This window comes from Mytilus galloprovincialis, chromosome 9 (assembly GCF_965363235.1).
Source record: "Mytilus galloprovincialis chromosome 9, xbMytGall1.hap1.1, whole genome shotgun sequence".
NCBI classification, from domain to species: domain Eukaryota; kingdom Metazoa; phylum Mollusca; class Bivalvia; order Mytilida; family Mytilidae; genus Mytilus; species Mytilus galloprovincialis.
In genome coordinates this window covers 24,269,851-24,290,627 of record NC_134846.1, presented here as the reverse complement: position 1 = coordinate 24,290,627, position 20,777 = coordinate 24,269,851, and the positions used below count along the sequence as shown (strand labels likewise).

The 20,777-nt window shown below is 32.1% G+C and overlaps 1 protein-coding gene and 1 long non-coding RNA gene across 5 annotated transcripts in view; both read right to left on the bottom strand.

Annotated features, from left to right (window-relative positions):
- LOC143044680 (uncharacterized) overlaps window positions 1-20,777 on the bottom strand; it is a 154,618-nt gene that overhangs the window by 39,063 nt on the left and 94,778 nt on the right. The window lies entirely within an intron of this gene.
- Window positions 1-20,777, bottom strand: part of LOC143044679 (vitamin K-dependent gamma-carboxylase-like) — a 71,352-nt gene that overhangs the window by 37,099 nt on the left and 13,476 nt on the right. For all 4 annotated transcript variants that reach the window (XM_076216743.1, XM_076216744.1, XM_076216745.1 and 1 more), the window contains 3 exons: window positions 20,552-20,658; window positions 19,626-19,789; window positions 3,396-3,577 (listed from right to left, as the gene is read on the bottom strand). In XM_076216743.1, coding sequence (XP_076072858.1) covers window positions 3,396-3,577; window positions 19,626-19,789; window positions 20,552-20,658 — 453 coding nt within the window. The remainder of the gene's footprint in view (window positions 1-3,395; window positions 3,578-19,625; window positions 19,790-20,551; window positions 20,659-20,777) is intronic.

The window sequence follows — 20,777 nt, the reverse complement described above, 5'->3', positions numbered from 1 at the left end:
ATTATGTCTGCTATATAGCGTGAACTATATGACTTGAATATAAACTTTATAAATTAGCAACTATAGGTCACAGTACGGTCTTAAACCCATACCTTCATCAAGGCCAGATTAACCTGCCAGTCATATATAGCTTAAAATCATGCTGTACACCGAATATAGCTGACCTATTGCTATGAAAGGCTGATCATGTCAAAAACCCGATAAAGTAACGCATTAACATTTAATGCGATAAATACAGGTTTAACGCGATAAAACAAGATTTTAACGCGTAAAAAAATCAATATATTTAACGTGTTAAACTTAGCAGTTATCAAGTTTGGGATTTAACCCGTAGGTGAAAAAAGACGTTTATCGCGATAAAATACTCGTCGCACTGGCCACATGTGTCATAATGAATCACATTTACGCGCTAAATTCAACACAATTACGTTGTTACGATACATTACTTTAACGCGTTAAAACATCATTTAACGCGATAAAACATCGTTTAACGCGATAAAACATCGTTGGATGGAGTTATGGAATAATGTTACTAACAAAATACTATGATCTGTTCGCATTTTTTTGAGTATCATGGTGTCCTGGACATTACAGACGAGGAGAATAATGAAGATATTACATGGCGTCTTCCTCTCACGATTGAACCATTCTCTTTAACTAACTAGATTTCAAAATAGCAAACACTGTTTGTTAACTGAAAACCATACAAGTTCTAATGTCCTATTTGTAACAGGTATCTTGAACAACATGGACTCTGAATGCATCGCTATACGCGATTTACTATAAAAGTGCTGCAAATGAAAACATACCCCCACAAACACATGAAGATGACACCAATGAAGACAATAACATTTTAGCACACTCGGGAATGAATTACAGCCTTCAACGTGTAACCTTGGCTCACACTGATCAGCAAGGTATAAAGGGTTCCAAAAAAAAAGATTAGTGTAAAACAGAAAAGCCAACGTCTAATCTATATAAAAAAATGAGAAACACTTATGAAGCACATCAACAAACGACAACCATTGTACCAGGTACCTGACTTAAGACAGGTGCTAACAAATGCAGCGGGTTTAAACGTTTTAATAGGCACCAACCTTAATCCAACTTGAAACAATAGTGTTATATCACAACGTGGAAAGACACACTTTAAAATATCAACTGAAATCGCTTAACTCAATCAAATGACATATCACTTCACGAATAAGTTTGATCTATGACTCAATGTAAATACAAAATAAAACAAAGGGGTTACAGTAAAACAATATCAGAAAGACAATCATAACCTTGAACAAAATTTAGGACTGATAACGGGCAGAGAAACGGACGGACAGAGAGAAAGATTATTTCAGCTTTACAGGTAGGGCACTAATAATAGCGCTCATTTTAGGGGGAGGGGATAAATAATCTGCTCTCTGTACATGCCATATTACAGAACAACGCAGTATTTAGAGGTAAAAAATGCCGAAAATGAATGATTGCGCGGAAAAAGAAAAAACCTGACTTAGTAAGTAGTAAAAATAAAGAATAACAAAAGAACAACATCCCCCTTCCCCAAAGGATATCAAATAGTCATCCTCTTACTTTTGGCACAGATTCATTTTATTATAGGGCATGGTTTACTAGATGCTCGATGCATGCTATTAATTGCCTCTTGTTTTGAACATGTTCTCAATTCACACATGACTGCTAGCTGATAAATTCATAAAAGATACCAGGATTAAAATTTTGTATTTGCCCCAGACGAGCGTTTCGTCTACAAAAGACTCATTAATGACGCTTGAATGAAAAACAAAAAATGCCTCGGTTATCTGACTAACAGCAGTGTAACAATATCCGATTGTAATGTTTAACTGAGGTATGGTTGATAGATATAGTAAAGATATAGTAAAGATATGTCATGTTTACACCATCTACAGAAAAAAAACTTCACTTGTAGAGGCTTATGTAAGTATACGTCAAACTACCAAAGTTTAAGGTAAACCCTTATGTTAGATCATCAAAGGATGCAAAAAAGTAAAGTATCTGAAAAACCTGACATATAAACAAAATTTATTTAAGACAAAGCGTAGAGACAGGTTGACAAATGTAAATCTAGATGGACTTTTAATTAACATGATCAGTCCATATATATATATATATATATATACATATGAAAAGTAATCTTAAATAAAATTAAATGTTGCTTAAACACGTTACAGAAGCTTTTAACGAGTTAAAGTTGTTAAAGATGCTTTAAATGCGTTAAAGATGCTTTCAACGCGTTCAAGATGCATTTAATGCGTTAACAATGCATTTAACGCGTTAAAGTTGCATTTAACACGTTCAAGATGTTTTTATCGCGTTCAAGATGCTTTTAACGCGTTTAAGTTGCATTTAACGCGTGAAAGATGCTTTTAACGAGTTAAAGATGCTTTTAACGTGTTAAAGTTGCATTTCACGCGTAAAAGTGGCATTTAACGCGTAAAAGTTGCATTTAACGCATTTAAGTTGCATTTAACGCGTTAAAGTTGCATTTAACGCGTAAAAGTTGCATTTAACGCGTCAAAAATGCATTTAACGCGTTAAAGTTGCATAAAACGCGTAAAAGATACATTTAACGCGTAAAAGATACATTTAACGCGTTAAAAATGATTGTCACGCGTTAAAGTTGTATTTTTCCTATCTTTTTACGCGGTAACCTTCTTTTAACGCGTTACACTTTCTTTTATCACGTTAAACCTTCATTAAACGCGTTAAACTTTCATTTTACGCGTTAATTCTTATTTAAATATGATAAGTTATTAATGACGATGATAAGAAAAATGTGCTGAAAATCAATAAACTTTATCGCGTTAATTGACAAAGTTATGACACATGTGGCCATTTCATTTGGTAAGTTTGGAGTAAAATCTGACGCCTTAAAACGTTGTAATGGCGAAAGAAGAAAGTATTTTCGGTAATTTTTTGTAGTTTTGTGCTTAACGCGTTAAACAATTAAATAACGCGTTAAAAATTATTTAAACACGTTAAAACTGTATTTATCGCGTTCAATGTGATTTTATCGCGTTAAATGTTAACGCTTTACTTTATCAGGTTTTTGACATGATCGGCCTTTCATATATTGCTTTCAGTTTTTAAGATACAGACTTGACCTCGAATACTTAGCCTTGATCATTGATCCAAGAAGTGAAGTCAAGGTCAAGTTAATCCTGTCTGAAGGCCATGTTGAATTTGTAAGGAAGCCATACGTATATACCAAATATATCCTATTAACGTATATAATAAGTGAGAAATATACATGACAAAAAAAGTATAAATTAAATGTATATTCATCTTGTTGAAATTTTCATATCAATAAAATTATTGAAAAACTTTTTAGATTTCATTTATCAGTTGAAAGATTTTATTTTTACCTTTTTTCTATTTTCTGGTTTGATATCTTCTTTACTATAGATACAATAACTACTTGTCTGTATTGCATCGTCTGAAGGTAAAACAATCTTTATCCACTGAGGACATTTACGGAACAGCAACCTTGGCCAATCAGCATAACAATATATCAACATGGTCGCTAACATGGTATAGGAAAACATGCCTGTAAAAGAATTATATACATTGAAACTAGAAAACTCTACCTGGGGTCTGTTCTTCAACTTGTCATTAAATTAAACAAGTCTTCATAACCATTCTCATTAGAAAAATAGAGTATATAACTACATGTGTATGTAATGCTGTTGTTGTTGTGAACTTCATTACATCTATCTATTTTTTGTTAAATAATATCTTTTTTTTCAAGTGATTTGATCGGGCTTTTTCGAGTGTGACCACTTTTTTCCAAGTGAATATGATCAAAAATGTAAATAAACAGACTTCTTTTCTAAAAAGACGTGATATAAAAGCTTGAGTTTGATATAAAAGGTTATAATAAAATGCTTACACCATTCAAAAAAATAGACCTTGCATTATGCTGCATATTGCACAATATTTATTACATCTCGTGAAAGAATGCATTTCTGGCTCCATTCATTAGGACAATTGATAATCATTTTCATTGTACACATAATAATACACCTTAGCTTTTAAAACTTTTTGACTCCTGTGTTAAACCAGTCCTTCTCTATGGAAGTGAATTGTGGGGTCTGTACATTCTTAACCTGGACAAAAGGCCAGAGAACACAGTTATTTCGTAGTGAATTTCTTTTAGACAATAAATTCAAATTAAAAAAATCGCACCTGCTCTTTCTCAAAAAGATCTTTACAGTGTAGTGTACTACCAGTGAGACAAATAATATCAAAATTATAGAAACTTCTACCAGCTCTAACTCAAAATATTGACAATTCTGTGTTAAGGGGGTGTAAAATTCAGTTTGACAGCTTCAGACGTGATAAAATTTGACCTTTTTGAACTGGACCAAATCACTACTTAACATTAAGATTCAGCACTCAAATTTTTTTAACATGTAATTACATTCCCCTACTTAATATTTCATGCATTTAATATCAAGAAATAAATTGTGAAAGTGTATCAAATAAAACATGCAAGTTATACACTGTTTACACTAGGGACTATATTCGTAGACAACGAAAACCAAAGGACGATAACTGTGTCCTTGGACCAAAAGATTAACACAAGGTTCAAATGATGATTTAGAAAAAACTTTTTTAAATTTTGCACATGAAAAGGTTTACATTTGATATTGTAAATATGTACTTGGTGCCACTAAATATGCTTTAAATATTGCCAGTATGGCAGAACTTGGTTGTTATCCAATCTCTATATTTGTTATTTTGCAGTCTCTTAAATACTGGCTATATAAAAATTGTATAAAGACCCTCTTTTGAATTTTCAAAATTAGCATATAAGTCAACCGAAGATGTTGATTGTACCTTTCCATGTACCTTCAATAAACACATTTTTCAGTTTCTAAAATTCATTCGTTTTGACCATGTTTGGAATAATAAAGTAACTATGTCAGAAGGAAAACTCATATCTGCAGTGAAAAAGATATTACAAGAAAGATATGGAAATTAATTCATTCATGTTTGTCAGGTGAAAAGCAAAACAAACTACGCACATATTACAAGTTAAAAAATGAATATAAACCTGAGACTTATACAAAGTTAAATATCTCAAAACAATATATTAGACAATTATGTAATTTAAGAATTTCTAACCACAATTTACACATTGAAAAAGGCAGATATAATAATACACCTTTGGATCAAAGAATATGTAAACTTTGTATTGATAACAAAATTGAAGATGATGTTCATTTTATATGTGAATGCAACCTCTATCAAGCAAGAGGGAAAAGTTTTATGATGGTCAAATGCAGTTTTTGGCTTATATCTCAAAAACCAAAGCATTTAGAGCAAATCTGACATGGGGTCAAATTGTTAATCAGGTCAAGATCTATCTTTTTTTAGATGATTTGGACACCTCATTGTTAGGTTGATGTCCCTGAAATGGTAATTATAAGGAAATTTTGCCGTTTTTGGTTATTATCTTGAATATATAAAATGTGATATAAAACAATATATAAATAAAAAGGACTTTAATAATAATAATATGAAAAAATTCACAACATACAGATGGACTGATGTGTCACATGGTAAGATGTATGAAGCATTAAACTCTGACGAAGTGAAAAATAAAATTTTAAATTTTGAAATCACCCACTTTGTAAAAAATGAAAAAGGCATAAATGAAGCTTCAAAATCATTAACAGAAATTCTAGATAATGTAGCCTCTAAAACATGTATAATAAAAGTTTCAATAAAGCAAAAGAAAACTAAAAAAAAAAAAGGAACCCTTGGTCAGACAATGAATTAAAAGATTCAAAAAGTAAGATCAATAATTTAGGTAAAAAACTAAAACATAAACCATTTGATAGAAATTTGAAACAGCAATTTTTTGAAACTGCAAAATATTTAAACTAGAGGCTCTAAAGAGCCTGTGTCGCTCACCTTGGTCTATGTGAATACTAAACAAAGGACACAGATGGATTCAAGACAAAATTGTGGTTTGGTGATGGTGATGTGTTTGTAGATATTACTTTACTGAACATTCTTGCTGCTTACAATTATCTCTATCTATAATGAACTTGACCCAGTAGTTGCAGTGGAAAATGTTAGTAAAATTTTACAAATTTTGTGAAAATTGTTAAAAAAAAATGACTATATAAAGGGCAATAACTCCTTAGGGGTCAATTGACCATTTTGGTCATGTTGACTTCTTTTTAGGTCTTACTTTGCTGTACATTATTGCTGTTTACAGTTTATCTCTATCTATAATAATATTCAAGATAATAACCAAAAACATCAAAATTTCCTTAAAATTACCATTTCAGGGGCAGCAACCCAACAACGAAATGTCCGATTCATCTGAAAATTTCAGGGCAGATAGATCTTGACATGATGAACAATATTACCCCTGTTAGATTTGCTCTAAATGCTTTGGTTTTTGAGTTATAAGCGAAAAACTGCATTTTACCCCCATGTTCTATTTTTAGCCATGGCGGCCATTTTGGTTAGTTGGCCGGGTCACCGGACACATTTTTTAAACTAGAAACCCCAATGATGATTGTGGCCAAGTCTGGATTAATTTGGCCCAGTAGTTTCAGAGGAGAAGATTTTTGTAAAAGATTACTAAGATTTACGAAAAATGGTTAAAAATTGACTATAAAGAGCAATAACTCCTAAATTGGTCAACTGACCATTTTGGTCATGTTGACTTTTTTGTAAATCTTACTTTGCTGAACATTATTGCTGTTTACAGTTTATCTCTATCTATAATAATATTCAAGATAATAACCAAAAACAGTAAAATTTCCTTAAAATTACCAATTCAGGGGCAGCAACCCAACAACAGGTTGTCCGATTCATCTGAAAATTTCAGGGCAGATAGATTTTGACCGGATGAACAATTTTATTCCATGTCAGATTTGCTCTAAATGCTTTGGTTTTTGAGTTATAAGCGAAAAACTGCATTTTACCCCCATGTTCTATTTTTAGCCATGGCGGCCATTTTGGTTGGTTGACCGGGTCACCAGACACATTTTTAAAACTAGATACCCCAATGATGATTGTGGCCATGTTTGGTTTAATTTGGCCCAGTAGTTTCAGAGGAGAAGATTTTTCTAAAAGATGACTAAGATTTACGAAAAATGGTTAAAAATTGACTATAAAGGGCAATAACTCCTAAAGTGGTCAACTGACCATTTTGATCATGTTGACTTATTTGTAGATCTTACTTTGCTGAACATTATTGCTGTTTACAGTTTATCTCTATCTATAATAATATTCAAGATAATAACCAAAAACAGCAAAATTTCCTTAAAATTACCATTTCAGGGGCAGCAACCCAACAACGAAATGTCCGATTCAACTGAAAATTTCAGGGCAGATAGATCTTGACCTGTTGAACAATATTACCCCATGTCAGATTTGCTCTAAATGCTTTGGTTTTTGAGTTATAAGCCAAAAACTGCATTTTACCCCTATGTTCTATTTTTAGCCATGGCGGCCATCTTGGTTGATTGGCCGGGTCACCGGACACATTTTTTAAACTAGATACCCCAATGATGAATGTGGCCAAGTTTGGTTAAATTTGGCCCAGTAGTTTCAGAGGAGAAGATTTTTGTAAAAGTTAACGCAGGACGACGACGACGACGACGACAGACGACGACGGACGCCGGACGCCAAGTGATGAGAAAAGCTCACTTGGCCCTTTGGGCCAGGTGAGCTAAAAAAGCAAATTAAGTAAAAAGAAAAAAATCCAATATCAACAACAAATGATTGAAAAACTATCAACAATTTTGGAAACTACTTAAATCAATAAGAAATAATATGAATACCACAGAAATTGATATGAAATCAGATAACCTAACAAACCATTTCCAAAAGCAAGGTCTTTGGAACAAACCTTGCGACAAAGCAGAAGATGAGATAAACCATTTTTTGAAAAACAAAGAGAGTGAAAATAGATTTAATGAAATAACCGATAGTCCAATAACAGTATCAGAAGTGAAAAAAGTTACAAAATCCCTTAAAATGAAAAAATCCCCTGGACCAGACTCCATTGTAAATGAGGTGATTAAATATTGTAGTCCAGTAACTATTAAATGCTACACAAAATTATATATATAACCTTGTTCTTGATTCAGGATATTCCCCTGAAACATGGCAATATTCTCTATTAGTGCCAATATTTAAGTCGGGAGATTCCAAAGACCCAAATAACTACAGAGGAATATCTCTTAATATAAATGGTATTGCCAAAATATTTAGTTCAATTTTAAATAACAGAATAATTAAATATATGGAAAACAAATTTAGCCAGGAACAATTTGGATTTCTTCCTAAATTAAGAACTACAGATAGTCTATTTGTATTTAAAACTTTTTAATAAATATTTAAATTTAAAAAAGAAACCATCATATATTTGTTTTGTTGACTTACGTAAAGCAAATTAAGTAAAAAGAAAAAAATCCAATATCAACAACAAATGATTGAAAAACTATCAACAATTTAAATAGCATTTGACTCCATTTGGAGAACAGCTTTATTATATAAAATTTTGTCTCAGGGTATTGGCAGTAAAATGTATCAAGTAATAAAAAATATGTATTCAACCACAAAATCTTCAATTAAGATTAATGATAAACTCACTAACTGGTTTGAAGTAACTAGAGGGGTAAGACAAGGGGATTCTTTAAGTCCCACCCTATTCAATATTTTCATAAATGATCTACCTCAAATTTTTAAACAGGATGACTGTGATCCCTTGAAAATAGAACAGACAAATATTGGAAGCCTCCTATTTGCTGATGATATTTTAATAATGTCTGAAACTAAAGAGGGTCTTCAGTCAAGTTTAAACCATTTGTCTCAATACTGTGATAAATGGCAGTTAACTGTAAATTGTCAAAAAACTAAAACTATGATTTTAAGCACAAGTAACAATAGGAAAAATCTTAACCATTCTTTAAATTATAATGGTGACAAATTAGAGCAAATGGAAAAGTTTAAATTTCTTGGTAATATCATTAGTCAGAATGGAAATCTTTTTCATTCAGCACAAGAATTAGCTAAAAAATCTATGAAAGTAATGTATTCTATAAATACATATTGTAATTTCGATTCATCAGACTCCTGTAAATTTGTCAAACCATTTATTTAACTCACTCGTTAGACCAATATTAACTTATAACAGTGAAATATGGTATATGGATACATACTCATCCTTTTATAAAGCTTCAATTAAAGGAGATAAAAATAATAAAAAAGTAGATACTCTTAATTTCATTGACAAAAGTCCACCTGATAAAGTACTAAATAAATTTAATAAGTTAACTTTAGGAGTAAAAAAATGCTCTTGTAATATAGCTGCTCGATCTGAATTAGGCAGCTACCCTATTGATTGCTTTATAAAAAGACAAACTCTTCTTTTTCATGATAGACTATTAAGGGAAGAAACTAGCCCCTTACTAAAAGAGACACTAAATTTGGCAAAAACTTTACATAATGCAGGTATTTATTTATTCTTGGTACTCCTATGAAAATCATGTCAGAAGTCAAAATGATTAAGAAATTGTTAACCAAAATAAGGATAAAAACAAGAATGTGTCCAAAGTACACGGATGCCCCACTCACACTATCATTTTCCATGTTCAATGGAGCATGAAATTGGATAAAAAATATAATTAGGCATTAAAATTAGAAAGATAATATCATAGGGAACATGTGTACTAAGTTTCAAGTTGATTGGACTTCAACTTCATCAAAAACTACCTTGACCAAAAACTTTAACCTGAAACATGCACTTTCATTTTCTATGTTCAGTGGACCGTGAAATTGGGGTCAAAAGTTTAATTTGGCTTTAAAATTAGAAAGATCATATCATAAGGAACATGTGTACTAAGTTTCAAGTTGATTGGACTTCAACTTCATCAAAAACTACCTTGACCAAAAACTTTAACCTGAAACATGCACTTTCATTTTCTATGTTCAGTGGACCGTGAAATTGGGGTCAAAAGTTTAATTTGGCTTTAAAATTAGAAAGATCATATCATAAGGAACATGTGTACTAAGTTTCAAGTTGATTGGACTTCAACTTCATCAAAAACTACCTTGACCAAAAACTTTAACCTGAAAAACTTTAACCTGAAACATGCACTTTCATTTTCTATGTTCAGTGGACCGTGAAATTGGGGTCAAAAGTTTAATTTGGCTTTAAAATTAGAAAGATCATATCATAGGGAACATGTGTACGAAGTTTGAAGTCGATTGGACTTCAACTTCATCAAAAACTACCTCGACCAAAAACTTTAACCTGAAGCGGGACAGACGGACGAACGAACGGACGAACGAACGGACGAACGAACGGACGAACGGACGCACAGACCAGAAAACATAATGCCCCTATGTGGGGCATAATAATAGGCTAATATACAAACAAAATTTAGAAAACTCCTATGAAAATTTATATAATGATAGAATATTAAATTTACTAGAGAATAGCAAACTCCAACTTTTAAAAAAAATAAAGAAAAGCTATAACTTTGAACCATACCTACTTTCTCAAAACTTTGAATATAGACAACTAATTTCTAAGTTTCGAATAAGTGACCACAACTTATTAATAGAAACTGGTAGATACAGGAAAATTCCCAGAGATTTAAGACTATGTACACATTGTGATGTACTAGATGATGAGTTTCATTTCTTTTTTAAATGTAAAATAAATGAACAACTAAGAACAGAATTTTTAAATGAAAATAAATATAACTAGATATCATTGAGATGGGAGCCATCTCTGTGGGGCCCCGCTGTGAATAATGTGCATTAAAAAATTGTATCTTTACCATAGGACATGGGTTTGTCAACTGAAATCAAAGTTTTTGACCTTGACCTTTGACCTAGGAAGTTGTAAATAAATTATGACACACCCTTTGGTGTGTTGGTTTATATACATGTCAAGTATAAACTTTGAAATGATAACGGTTCTCAAGATATAGAGCGGACACGATCTTTACCATAGGACATGGGGTTGTCAACTGAAACCAAAGTTTTTGACCTTTAACTTTGCCCTAGGCAGTCGTTCATAAATTATGACACACCCTCTGGTGTTGTTTCATATACATGTCAAGTATAAACTTTGAAATCATAACGGTTCTCAAGATATAGAGCGGACACGATCTTCACCACAGGACACAGGGTTGTCAACTGAAACCAAAGTTTTTTTACCTTGACCTTTGACCTAGGAAGTTGTACATACATCATGACACGCCCTCTGGTGGTGGTTAATAAACATGTAAAGTATAAAGTATGAAATCATAATGGTTCTCTAGATATGGAGCGGACACAAAGTTAAAGTGTTACGGACGGACGGACGGACGGACGGACGGACGGACAGACTGATCACTATAGGGCGACCCGCCTTTGACCTAGGAAGTTGTACATACATCATGACACGCCCTCTGGTGGTGGTTAATAAACATGTAAAGTATAAAGTATGAAATCATAATGGTTCTCTAGATTCGGACGGACGGACGGACGGACTGATCACTATAGGGCGACCCGCCTAAAGGCGGGGCCCTAATAACTTAAATGATATAGATAAATTAAAACATATCCTCAATCCTGAAACAAAACAGGACACTTGCAAATTAGGCTCCTTTTTAAACAAGAGGCTCTCAAGAGCCTGAATCGCTCACCTTAATTTTTTTGGTTAAATCTCTCATCAATGATTATTTTGGCTTTTCAATTTATTTAAATGTTCTTTGAATCGTCCTATTTTCTTCAAAAGCAAAAAAAAAATCATTTTCTTCTATGTTCTATTTTAGCCATGGGAGCTATGTTTCTGACATACAAGGAAATGAAATATAAAATTTATACTAGATACTCTGAAACTCATTTAGCCTAAGTTTGGCTGAAATTGATACAGCAGTTTCAAAGGAGAAGATTTTTTTAAAGTAAGTCAACATGATGAACAAATTGTGAAAAAAGTCTTTAAAGGGCAATAACTCCTTAAGGGGTCAATTGACAATTTGTCAAATTGACTTATTTGTAGATCTTACTTTGCTTAACATTTTTGCTATTAGCAGTTTATCTGTATCTATAATAATATTCAAGATAATAACCAAAAACTGCAAAATTTCTTTAAAATCATCAATTCAGGGGCATTATACCTGAAAAACCAGTTACCCAATTTCGGCTGAAAATTTCAGGACAGGTAGACCTTGACCTAATAAATACTTTAACTTCTTGTCTTATTTGCTCTAAATGCTGGAGTTTTTGAGATATAAGCCAAAAACTGCATTTTACCCTGTGTTCTATTTTTAGCCATGACGGCCATGTTTTTTGACGAAATAAAAAATAAAGCACAAACTTTATTTTATACACCCTACTGATCATTCAGTTGAAGTTTGGTTGAATTTGGTTTAGTAGTTTTAGAGGAGAAGATTTTTTAAAGTTAGCAAATATGATGAACAAATTGTGAAAAATTGTCATTAAAGGACAATAACCCCTTAAGGGGTCAATTGACAATTTTGGTCTTATTAACTTATTTGTAGATCTTACTTTGCTGATCATTTTTGCTGTTTACAGTTTATCTTTATCTATAATAATATTCAAGATAATGACCAAAAACTGCAAAATTTCCTTAAAATTACCAATTAAGTGGCAGCAACCCAACAATGGTTTGTTTGATTCATCTGAAAATGTCAGGGCTGATAGATCTTGACCTAATGAACATTTTTACCCCATGTCAGATTTGCTCTAAATGCTTTCGTTTTTGAGATATAAGCCAAAAACTGCATTTGACCCCTATGTTCTATTTTAAGTAACAGCGGCCATGTTTTTTGACGGATCAAAACTCAAAGCACACACTTTGTGCAGGATAATCTAAGGAACAATCATGCTAAGTTTCATCCAAATCCATTCAGTAGTTTCAGAGGAGAAGATTTTTTAAAGTTAGCAAATGTGATGAACAAATTGTGAAAAATTGTCATTAAAGGACAATAACCCCTTAAGGGGTCAATTGACAATTTTGGTCTTATTAACTTATTTGTAGATCTTACTTTGCTGATCATTTTTGCTGTTTACAGTTTATCTTTATCTATAATAATATTCAAGATAATGACCAAAAACTGCAAAATTTCCTTAAAATTACCAATTAAGTGGCAGCAACCCAACAATGGTTTGTTTGATTCGTCTGAAAATTTCAGGGCTGATAGATCTTGACCTAATGAACATTTTTACCCCATGTCAGATTTGCTCTAAATGCTTTCGTTTTTGAGATATAAGCCAAAAACTGCATTTGACCCCTATGTTCTATTTTAAGTAACGGCGGCCATGTTTTTTGACGGATCAAAAATCGAAGCACACACTTTGTGCAGGATAATCTAAGGAACAATCATGCTAAGTTTCATTCAAATCCATTCAGTAGTTTCAGAGGAGAAGATGTTTGAAAAATTGTTAACGACGACGACGACGACGGACGCCAAGTGATGAGAAAAGCTCACATGGCCTTTTAGGCCAGGTGAGCTAAAAAGTCACTTAGACTGAGGGCAGGGAGTCCTTCATATAATTTGAATCTCTTTTATATATATATAATATATATATATATATATATATATATATATATATATATATATATATATTGATTTAAAGAAAGACAAGGATTATAGTTCAAAGTGTCTACATTGTTTATTTTCATTGTTTTATATATGTAAACTGTATATTATGTATCATGTTTTAAGCCATTGGCCCATATGGGTGTAAAGTGCTTTTCAATAAAGAATTTAATAAATTATACATAGAGATTAACTGTAAACAGCAATAATGTACAGCAATGTACGACCTAAAAATAGGTCAACATGACCAAAATGGTCAATTGACCCCCTAAGGAGTTATTGCTCTTTATAGTCAATTTCTAACAATTTTCATAAAATTTGTTTTTTTACTAACTTTTTCCACTGACACTGTAACTGCTGGGCCAAGTTTATTATAGATAGAGATAATTGTAAGCAGCAAAATGTTCAGTAAAGTGAGATCTACAAACACATCACCATCACCAAAACCCATTTTCGTCATGAATCCATCTGTGTCCTTTGTTTAATATTCACATAGACCAAGGTGAGCGACACAGGCTCTTTAGAGCCTCTAGTTTATCGAATGATTATACACATTTCTTATAGCTAAAAATGTTATGTGTTGGTGTAGTTACGTTTAAAAACTATAAAATAAAGGCTCAAATTGAGTACTTTCAAGGCGCATGGTGTATTAACACTTGCATTTTATAAACAAGTATCGTTAACTTGTAGTCTTGTATATATTCTTTTTCTCATATCTTATATATTGCATGTACAGTATATATTCGTGATCTCAACAATCTAATGTAAGTGTTCCGGACCATATGAGTATTTGGATTTTGGACCATACGCGTATGGTACGATCGGATGCGTATGGTCGAAGTTATCAACACGTTTACTTGTAATACTAAACTCTTCATAAGGTATAACCATTTTAGTTGTCACATCATTAAAAGATGATATCAAATGTCATTTTATTATATCATATTAATAATAACAATATTAACTAAATAACATATTCAAACAATGTGTCCGTGATTCATAAAGGACATATATATACTATATAGTAATATATAAAGTATATTAAAGTAGTTGGTGATATAAACTATATATCGTACTTTTTTTTATCCAATCTAAAAAGCTGGGATGTAAAATAATTATCCCTTTCGGACTTAGTGTGTCAGTCGGGGTGATCTTACACCTCATGGGATAACTATTACTGAACAGCAAAATGTCGATAACTCCAAAATTGTCTTAATGAACTGTTAAAGAAGAGTTCAACTGTTTTACTAACTGACAAAAAAGTCTTTATGATAAAGATTCTAATAATTAATACTAGAGACGGACAGAAAGCAGATGCACCCAGATTAAAACAATTAATTGAAAGACAATGGTTTTCAACTTGTTACTTGTGCTGTTTTGGGTAGCCTTTAAAATCAATACATTTCATGTAACCGTCATTGTTATAGATAAGTTTATTGTTTTATTGAATGGTTTCTCAAGTATACCTATATATATATATATATATATATGGTCTAAATACTTATATGGCTCGGTCAGTTAATAAGAATATGCTGATATGGTCCAACCATACATGTACAGTCGGACCTTACGCGTATGATTGGACCATAAACTATACACTTATGGTCATGAGTATGGTCCAAAAACTCATATGGTCCGGAATATAAGCATATATCTACAATTCGAATTAAGACGTACATACATATATTGTATAAGGATATATATATATATATGTTTGTTTTTAAAAGAGTATACATCTGAGATATTTCTTTCACTATTTTTCTATTTATTTTATTGTTTAAGAAATGGAAACCGAAAATGACTAAATGCTATTACTATGAGGAGGAGTCTGAATATGCATATGTAATAATTGGTCATACAGCAACTAAACACCCCGAGAACGTCCTTTTAGACAATACAATGTTGTTTCTGGTGTCGTTTGAATCACTTGACCAACTAGCTGGTGATCGCATATAATATACACATTTTGTATTTTTCTATTTTTTCTAAATGATCATATTTAGGCTAATGAACTATTCATTTATTTGTTGATTATAAATGAAATTTTATCCAAATTTTGTGTTCAATGGCAATAAACATGAGGTGGATTAATTGTGTGTGTTTTTTTTAGTTTATTATTTTTATTAATGGATTTTTATTTATGGGGTGGGAGCAGGCCTCTTTTCGTAGAATATCTTTTGTTACACTAGCATTTTTCTGATTCTTCACTGCTGTCTATTAAGTTTCTTACTCCTTTTTTTTAATCTCCGGAGTTCACCACAGAAATATTATTAACTGTAAAATCAAAAGTAGCATGAAATGAAGTTAAAATGAATATGTTAAGGATCAAGTAATTTCTAAATGAACACTGGAAAGTAGTTGTAAAACGCTCTCCGAACAGAAAATTTGCATTAAATTGAAAAAAGCTTCATTTTGATAAACATAGTTATATGTTTTTGTTGACTAATTTTTTGTTGACTAATTGGGAATATATGATATTGTCCTTAATTACAGTTATAAATTAGAAAAAGTCATTTTTTAAAGTCAAGAATACCTTTTTCCTTATTCAAATGTTCTGTAAAAAAAACGGACCATTTGTTTAAAAACCCGAACGATTTCACAGTTGCTCTTGAAAAAACCCGGACAATAACAAACACTGAATTCTTTGGTTAAATACAAGGAAATTGGGCTTCTTTGTTGATCAAAACATGTGTAGTATTCAATATAAGATGAGAAGAAATGTAAAAAAACTATTATAATTACGAAATTGCAGGTAATTGAACTTAAGTTATCGCATGTTTTATCACTCGAAAAAGCCTGAACTACACTCGAAAAAATGGACCGAATCACTTGAAAAACCACGATCCTAGCCGGACACTATACCTACCATGCAGATTATGATAATTTTGTTCAGATTATACATGGAAAACTTTTTTCCTGTGATAGAAAGAAAACTAAACAATAAAACTAAATATGAGAAAATAGCTAGTAAAATGTGCTTTCAGGAAATAAAAAAAAATTGGTGTTACTTGTTTTCTAGCTGCATAACAAAATAGGTAAATGTAACAAACATTCTTTTATAAAAGTTAATTAAGTTATCTCCCCTTATATGCTTAAGTTGAGAAAAAAATAATTAACCAAAAATATTCTATATTTGTAAAAACAGTCCTTAAAAACAAGACTAAAACACATATTTTTCTTTATTTGGATGAAAAACATTACAAATGAGAAATAGTTTCGAACACTTCCCCTAAAAAAAACAGGTGCTCCACAGCGCGCAGTTTTATACGACAGCAGAGGTTGAATCCTGAACAGTTGGGGCAAGTATGGACACAACATTCAAGCTTGATACAGCTCTGATACCCCAATGATGATTGTTGCCAAGTTTGATTAAATTTGGCCCAGTAGTTTCAGAGGAGAAGATTTTTGTAAAAGTTAACGACGACACGATGACACACGACGGATGCCAAGTGATGAGAAAAGCTCACTTGGCCCTTTGGGCCAGGTGAGCTACAGGGTTTCCGCTGGCGGTCGCCATTTTCGCAATTTGCGAAAAAATAATAATTGTGGCGATTAAAATTCGTCATTGGCGAAAGAATTTGGCGAAAGAAATATATATAACGATTTATTTTCAGCCATCTTGTTTGTTTACTTTTTTAGGGTTTCTCTGACTTTACCGATCAGACAATACTCGGAATTCACCTTGAACTCGTTAAGATTTCGACAGAAAATCAATAATCAGCTGATTGCATTTATAGCTATCGACATCACAGGACTAATTAATAAAGGTGTTGATTGTATGATATGACAAAATGATATGGTTAAATAGCTTCTGTCACATGTCTCAAAAGGGATTTATTTACCGCTTTGCGACGCACGTGTTTGAAGCAAAATTTATGCTTCCTCTCCTTCTTTTGAAAAGAAAATTATTGTTATGACGAAAAATGTTCAAAAGCTAGAAAGGTCTCTGATTTTAAACTTTATCATTTAACTTTCATATAGATCATTGATTTGAGTGGATACTTCAAAGTCGTTTCAGTAACACAGTTGTTTCAAGCATATAGTTTTACTTATTTACAATGGTCTAGAAAAGAAAACTGTCGTTATGAAGAAATATATTTAAAAGGTTGGCATGAGAGTTATAACCCTTCAATGTAATGACTACACCTTACACGAGGGATCAATTCCAAGTAATAATATTCTTCGTTTTGTTGTAAAAAACACTTCTTATTTTTTTTGGGGGGGGGGGGGGGGGGGGGGGTAGGGTGCTGAAAAAAAAGAAAATTTTAAAGGAAAAATATATTTGGCGAAAAAAATAATAAAGTGGCGAAAAATATATTGTTTTGGCGAAAGAGGTGGCGAAAAAAATAATTGACCCAGGGGAAACCCTGAGCTAACAAGAATGTGTCCACAGTACACGGATGCCCCACTCACACTATCATTTTCTATGTTTAAAGGACTGTGAAATTGGAATAAATTCTCTAATTTGGCATTAAAATTAGAATGATCTTATCAAAGGGAACATGTATACTAAGTTTCAAGTTGATTGGACTTCTACTTTATCAAAAACTACCTTGACCAAAAACTTTAACCTGAAGCCAAAAACTTTAACCTGAAATTTGCACTATCATTTTCTATGTTCAGTGAACCGTAAAATTGGGGTCAAAACTCTAATTTGGCATTTAAATTAGAAAGATCATATCATAGGGCACATGTATACTAAGTTTCAAGTTGATTGGACTTCAACTTCATCAAAAACTACCTTGACCAAAAACTTTAACCTGAAGCCAAAAACTTTAACCTGAAATTTGCACTATCATTTTCTATGTTCAGTGAACCGTAAAATTGGGGTCAAAACTCTAATTTGGCATTTAAATTAGAAAGATCATATCATAGGGCACATGTATACTAAGTTTCAAGTTGATTGGACTTCAACTTCATCAAAAACTACCTTGACCAAAAACTTTAACCTGAAGCCAAAAACTTTAACCTGAAATTTGCACTATCATTTTCTATGTTCAGTGAACCGTAAAATTGGGGTCAAAACTCTAATTTGGCATTTAAATTAGAAAGATCATATCATAGGGCACATGTATACTAAGTTTCAAGTTGATTGGACTTCAACTTCATCAAAAACTACCTTGACCAAAAACTTTAACCTGAAGCCAAAAACTTTAACCTGAAATTTGCACTATCATTTTCTATCAGTGAACCGTAAAATTGGGGTAAAATCTCTAATTTGGCATTAAAATTAGAAAGATCATATCATAGGGAACATGTGTACCAAGTTTGAAGTCGATTGGACTTCAACTTCATCAAAAACTACCTCGACCAAAAACTTTAACCTGAAGCGGGACAGACGGACGAACGGACGAACGAACGGACGAACGAACGGACGAACGAACGGACGAACGGACGCACAGACCAGAAAACATAATGCCCCTCTACTATCGTAGGTGGGGCATAATAAAAAGAGAGTTAACTTTATTGATGTCTATTAATTAGCTGTAAAATGTTGTTTTTGAAGTAAGAGGTCTATGTTAATTTGGCTATTTGTCTATATTTTTCTAAATATAATTAGGTCACTTGATAGATGTCAGTCAGATTACTCCATTACAGAAAAACCAACATTTATGTTTTCTAAAAGATTTTGATCAGAATTAAAAAAATATATAGTATTAATGATATGTTCATCTATAAAAAAGATGATGAGGTATGATTGCCAATGAGACACAACTCTCCACAAGAGACCTAATTAGACAGAAATTAACAACTGTAAGTCACTGTATGACCTTCAACAATGACAAATGTAATTTCTTTCATTTTTTGACAAATTCCTGGTCAAATGAGCACTTAAACATGCCTTCTTCTTTTACACAAATGTATACCAAGCTTTCAAAAATCATCCTTTCATTCTTTGGAATAGAACTCACTTTACTACTTTAAATGCATCACGTCCCTAATAAATCATTAGTTTGGTATTTCATTGATTGCCTTTTAGGAAAAATAGAACTATCTATACCATACCTATACTGAACATTTGAGAGTTCATGAAATGGAATGATCCAACAAAGAAAAATGCTAATGGTCTAGTCTTGTCAAAAAATAACAAAAATCCTGCAAACATGTCTAATGTTAATCCTCCTAGGTGTACAATATACAGATCTATCTGATCATCTGTCATTAGTAATCTGAAATTAAAAAAAAAGATTTACTGAAAAGAACTTGTAAGTGAACAACTGAAAATTAAGTTTAAGTAACATAATTCCAATAGTTTACTTTTACCTGAGTCTGTGCTAGCTTCAAATAACATAAACATCTTTATACATTAGGAGTTGCTTTGTTGTAAGTCTCCAGACCAGAAAAAAAAAATAATATTAAATTCACCCATTCCCAACAAACAAACATTTTTCACCACTGTCCCAGGCTAAGGGAGGGTTGGGATCCAACTAACATGTTTAACCTCGCCACGTTCTGTATGTATGTGTCTGTCCCAAGACGGGATCCTGTAATTCAGTGGTTGTCGTTTGTTGCTGTATTATTACATAATTGTTTTTTGTTAAAAAAAATTTGATCACTAATTTGGTGTTTAGTTTTCTCGTTTGAATTGTTTCACTTTTGTGATTTTGGGACCTTTTATAGCTGACTGTGCAGTATGTTCTTTGCTCATTGTTGAAGGTCGTACAGTGACCTATAGCTATTAATTTCTGTGTCATTAGGTCTCTTGAGGAGAGTTGTCTCATTGGCAATCATACCTCAACTTCTTTTTTGTAACCTTAAACAGAATGAGAACATTCTTATTATTTAGAATAAAAATAAAGCTTGAACTAGCAGTAGTTAATTAGCCTAGTTATAAATGATTCATACTGCTGGGGCTAAAATATTTGTAATTATCCTTTTATTTTTTAAAATTTCCAATTTTATTGTACATTGTGAATCATGATTATATTTACCTGAATGGGTCAAATACCCATTTCTTGGACAAATTTGTCATGGAATACCCAAACATCCAGTCAAGATCTAACTTCTTAATTCCAGCATAAAAATATACAAGAAAAACCTACAATCAGAATAAAAAAAGAGTGAATGATTGCTAATGTCAGGTGGCAAGCATTACAAGTAAATTTTGGACAATAATTAAAATGTTTATAAGATATAAATTGAGCCTGCTCTACGATA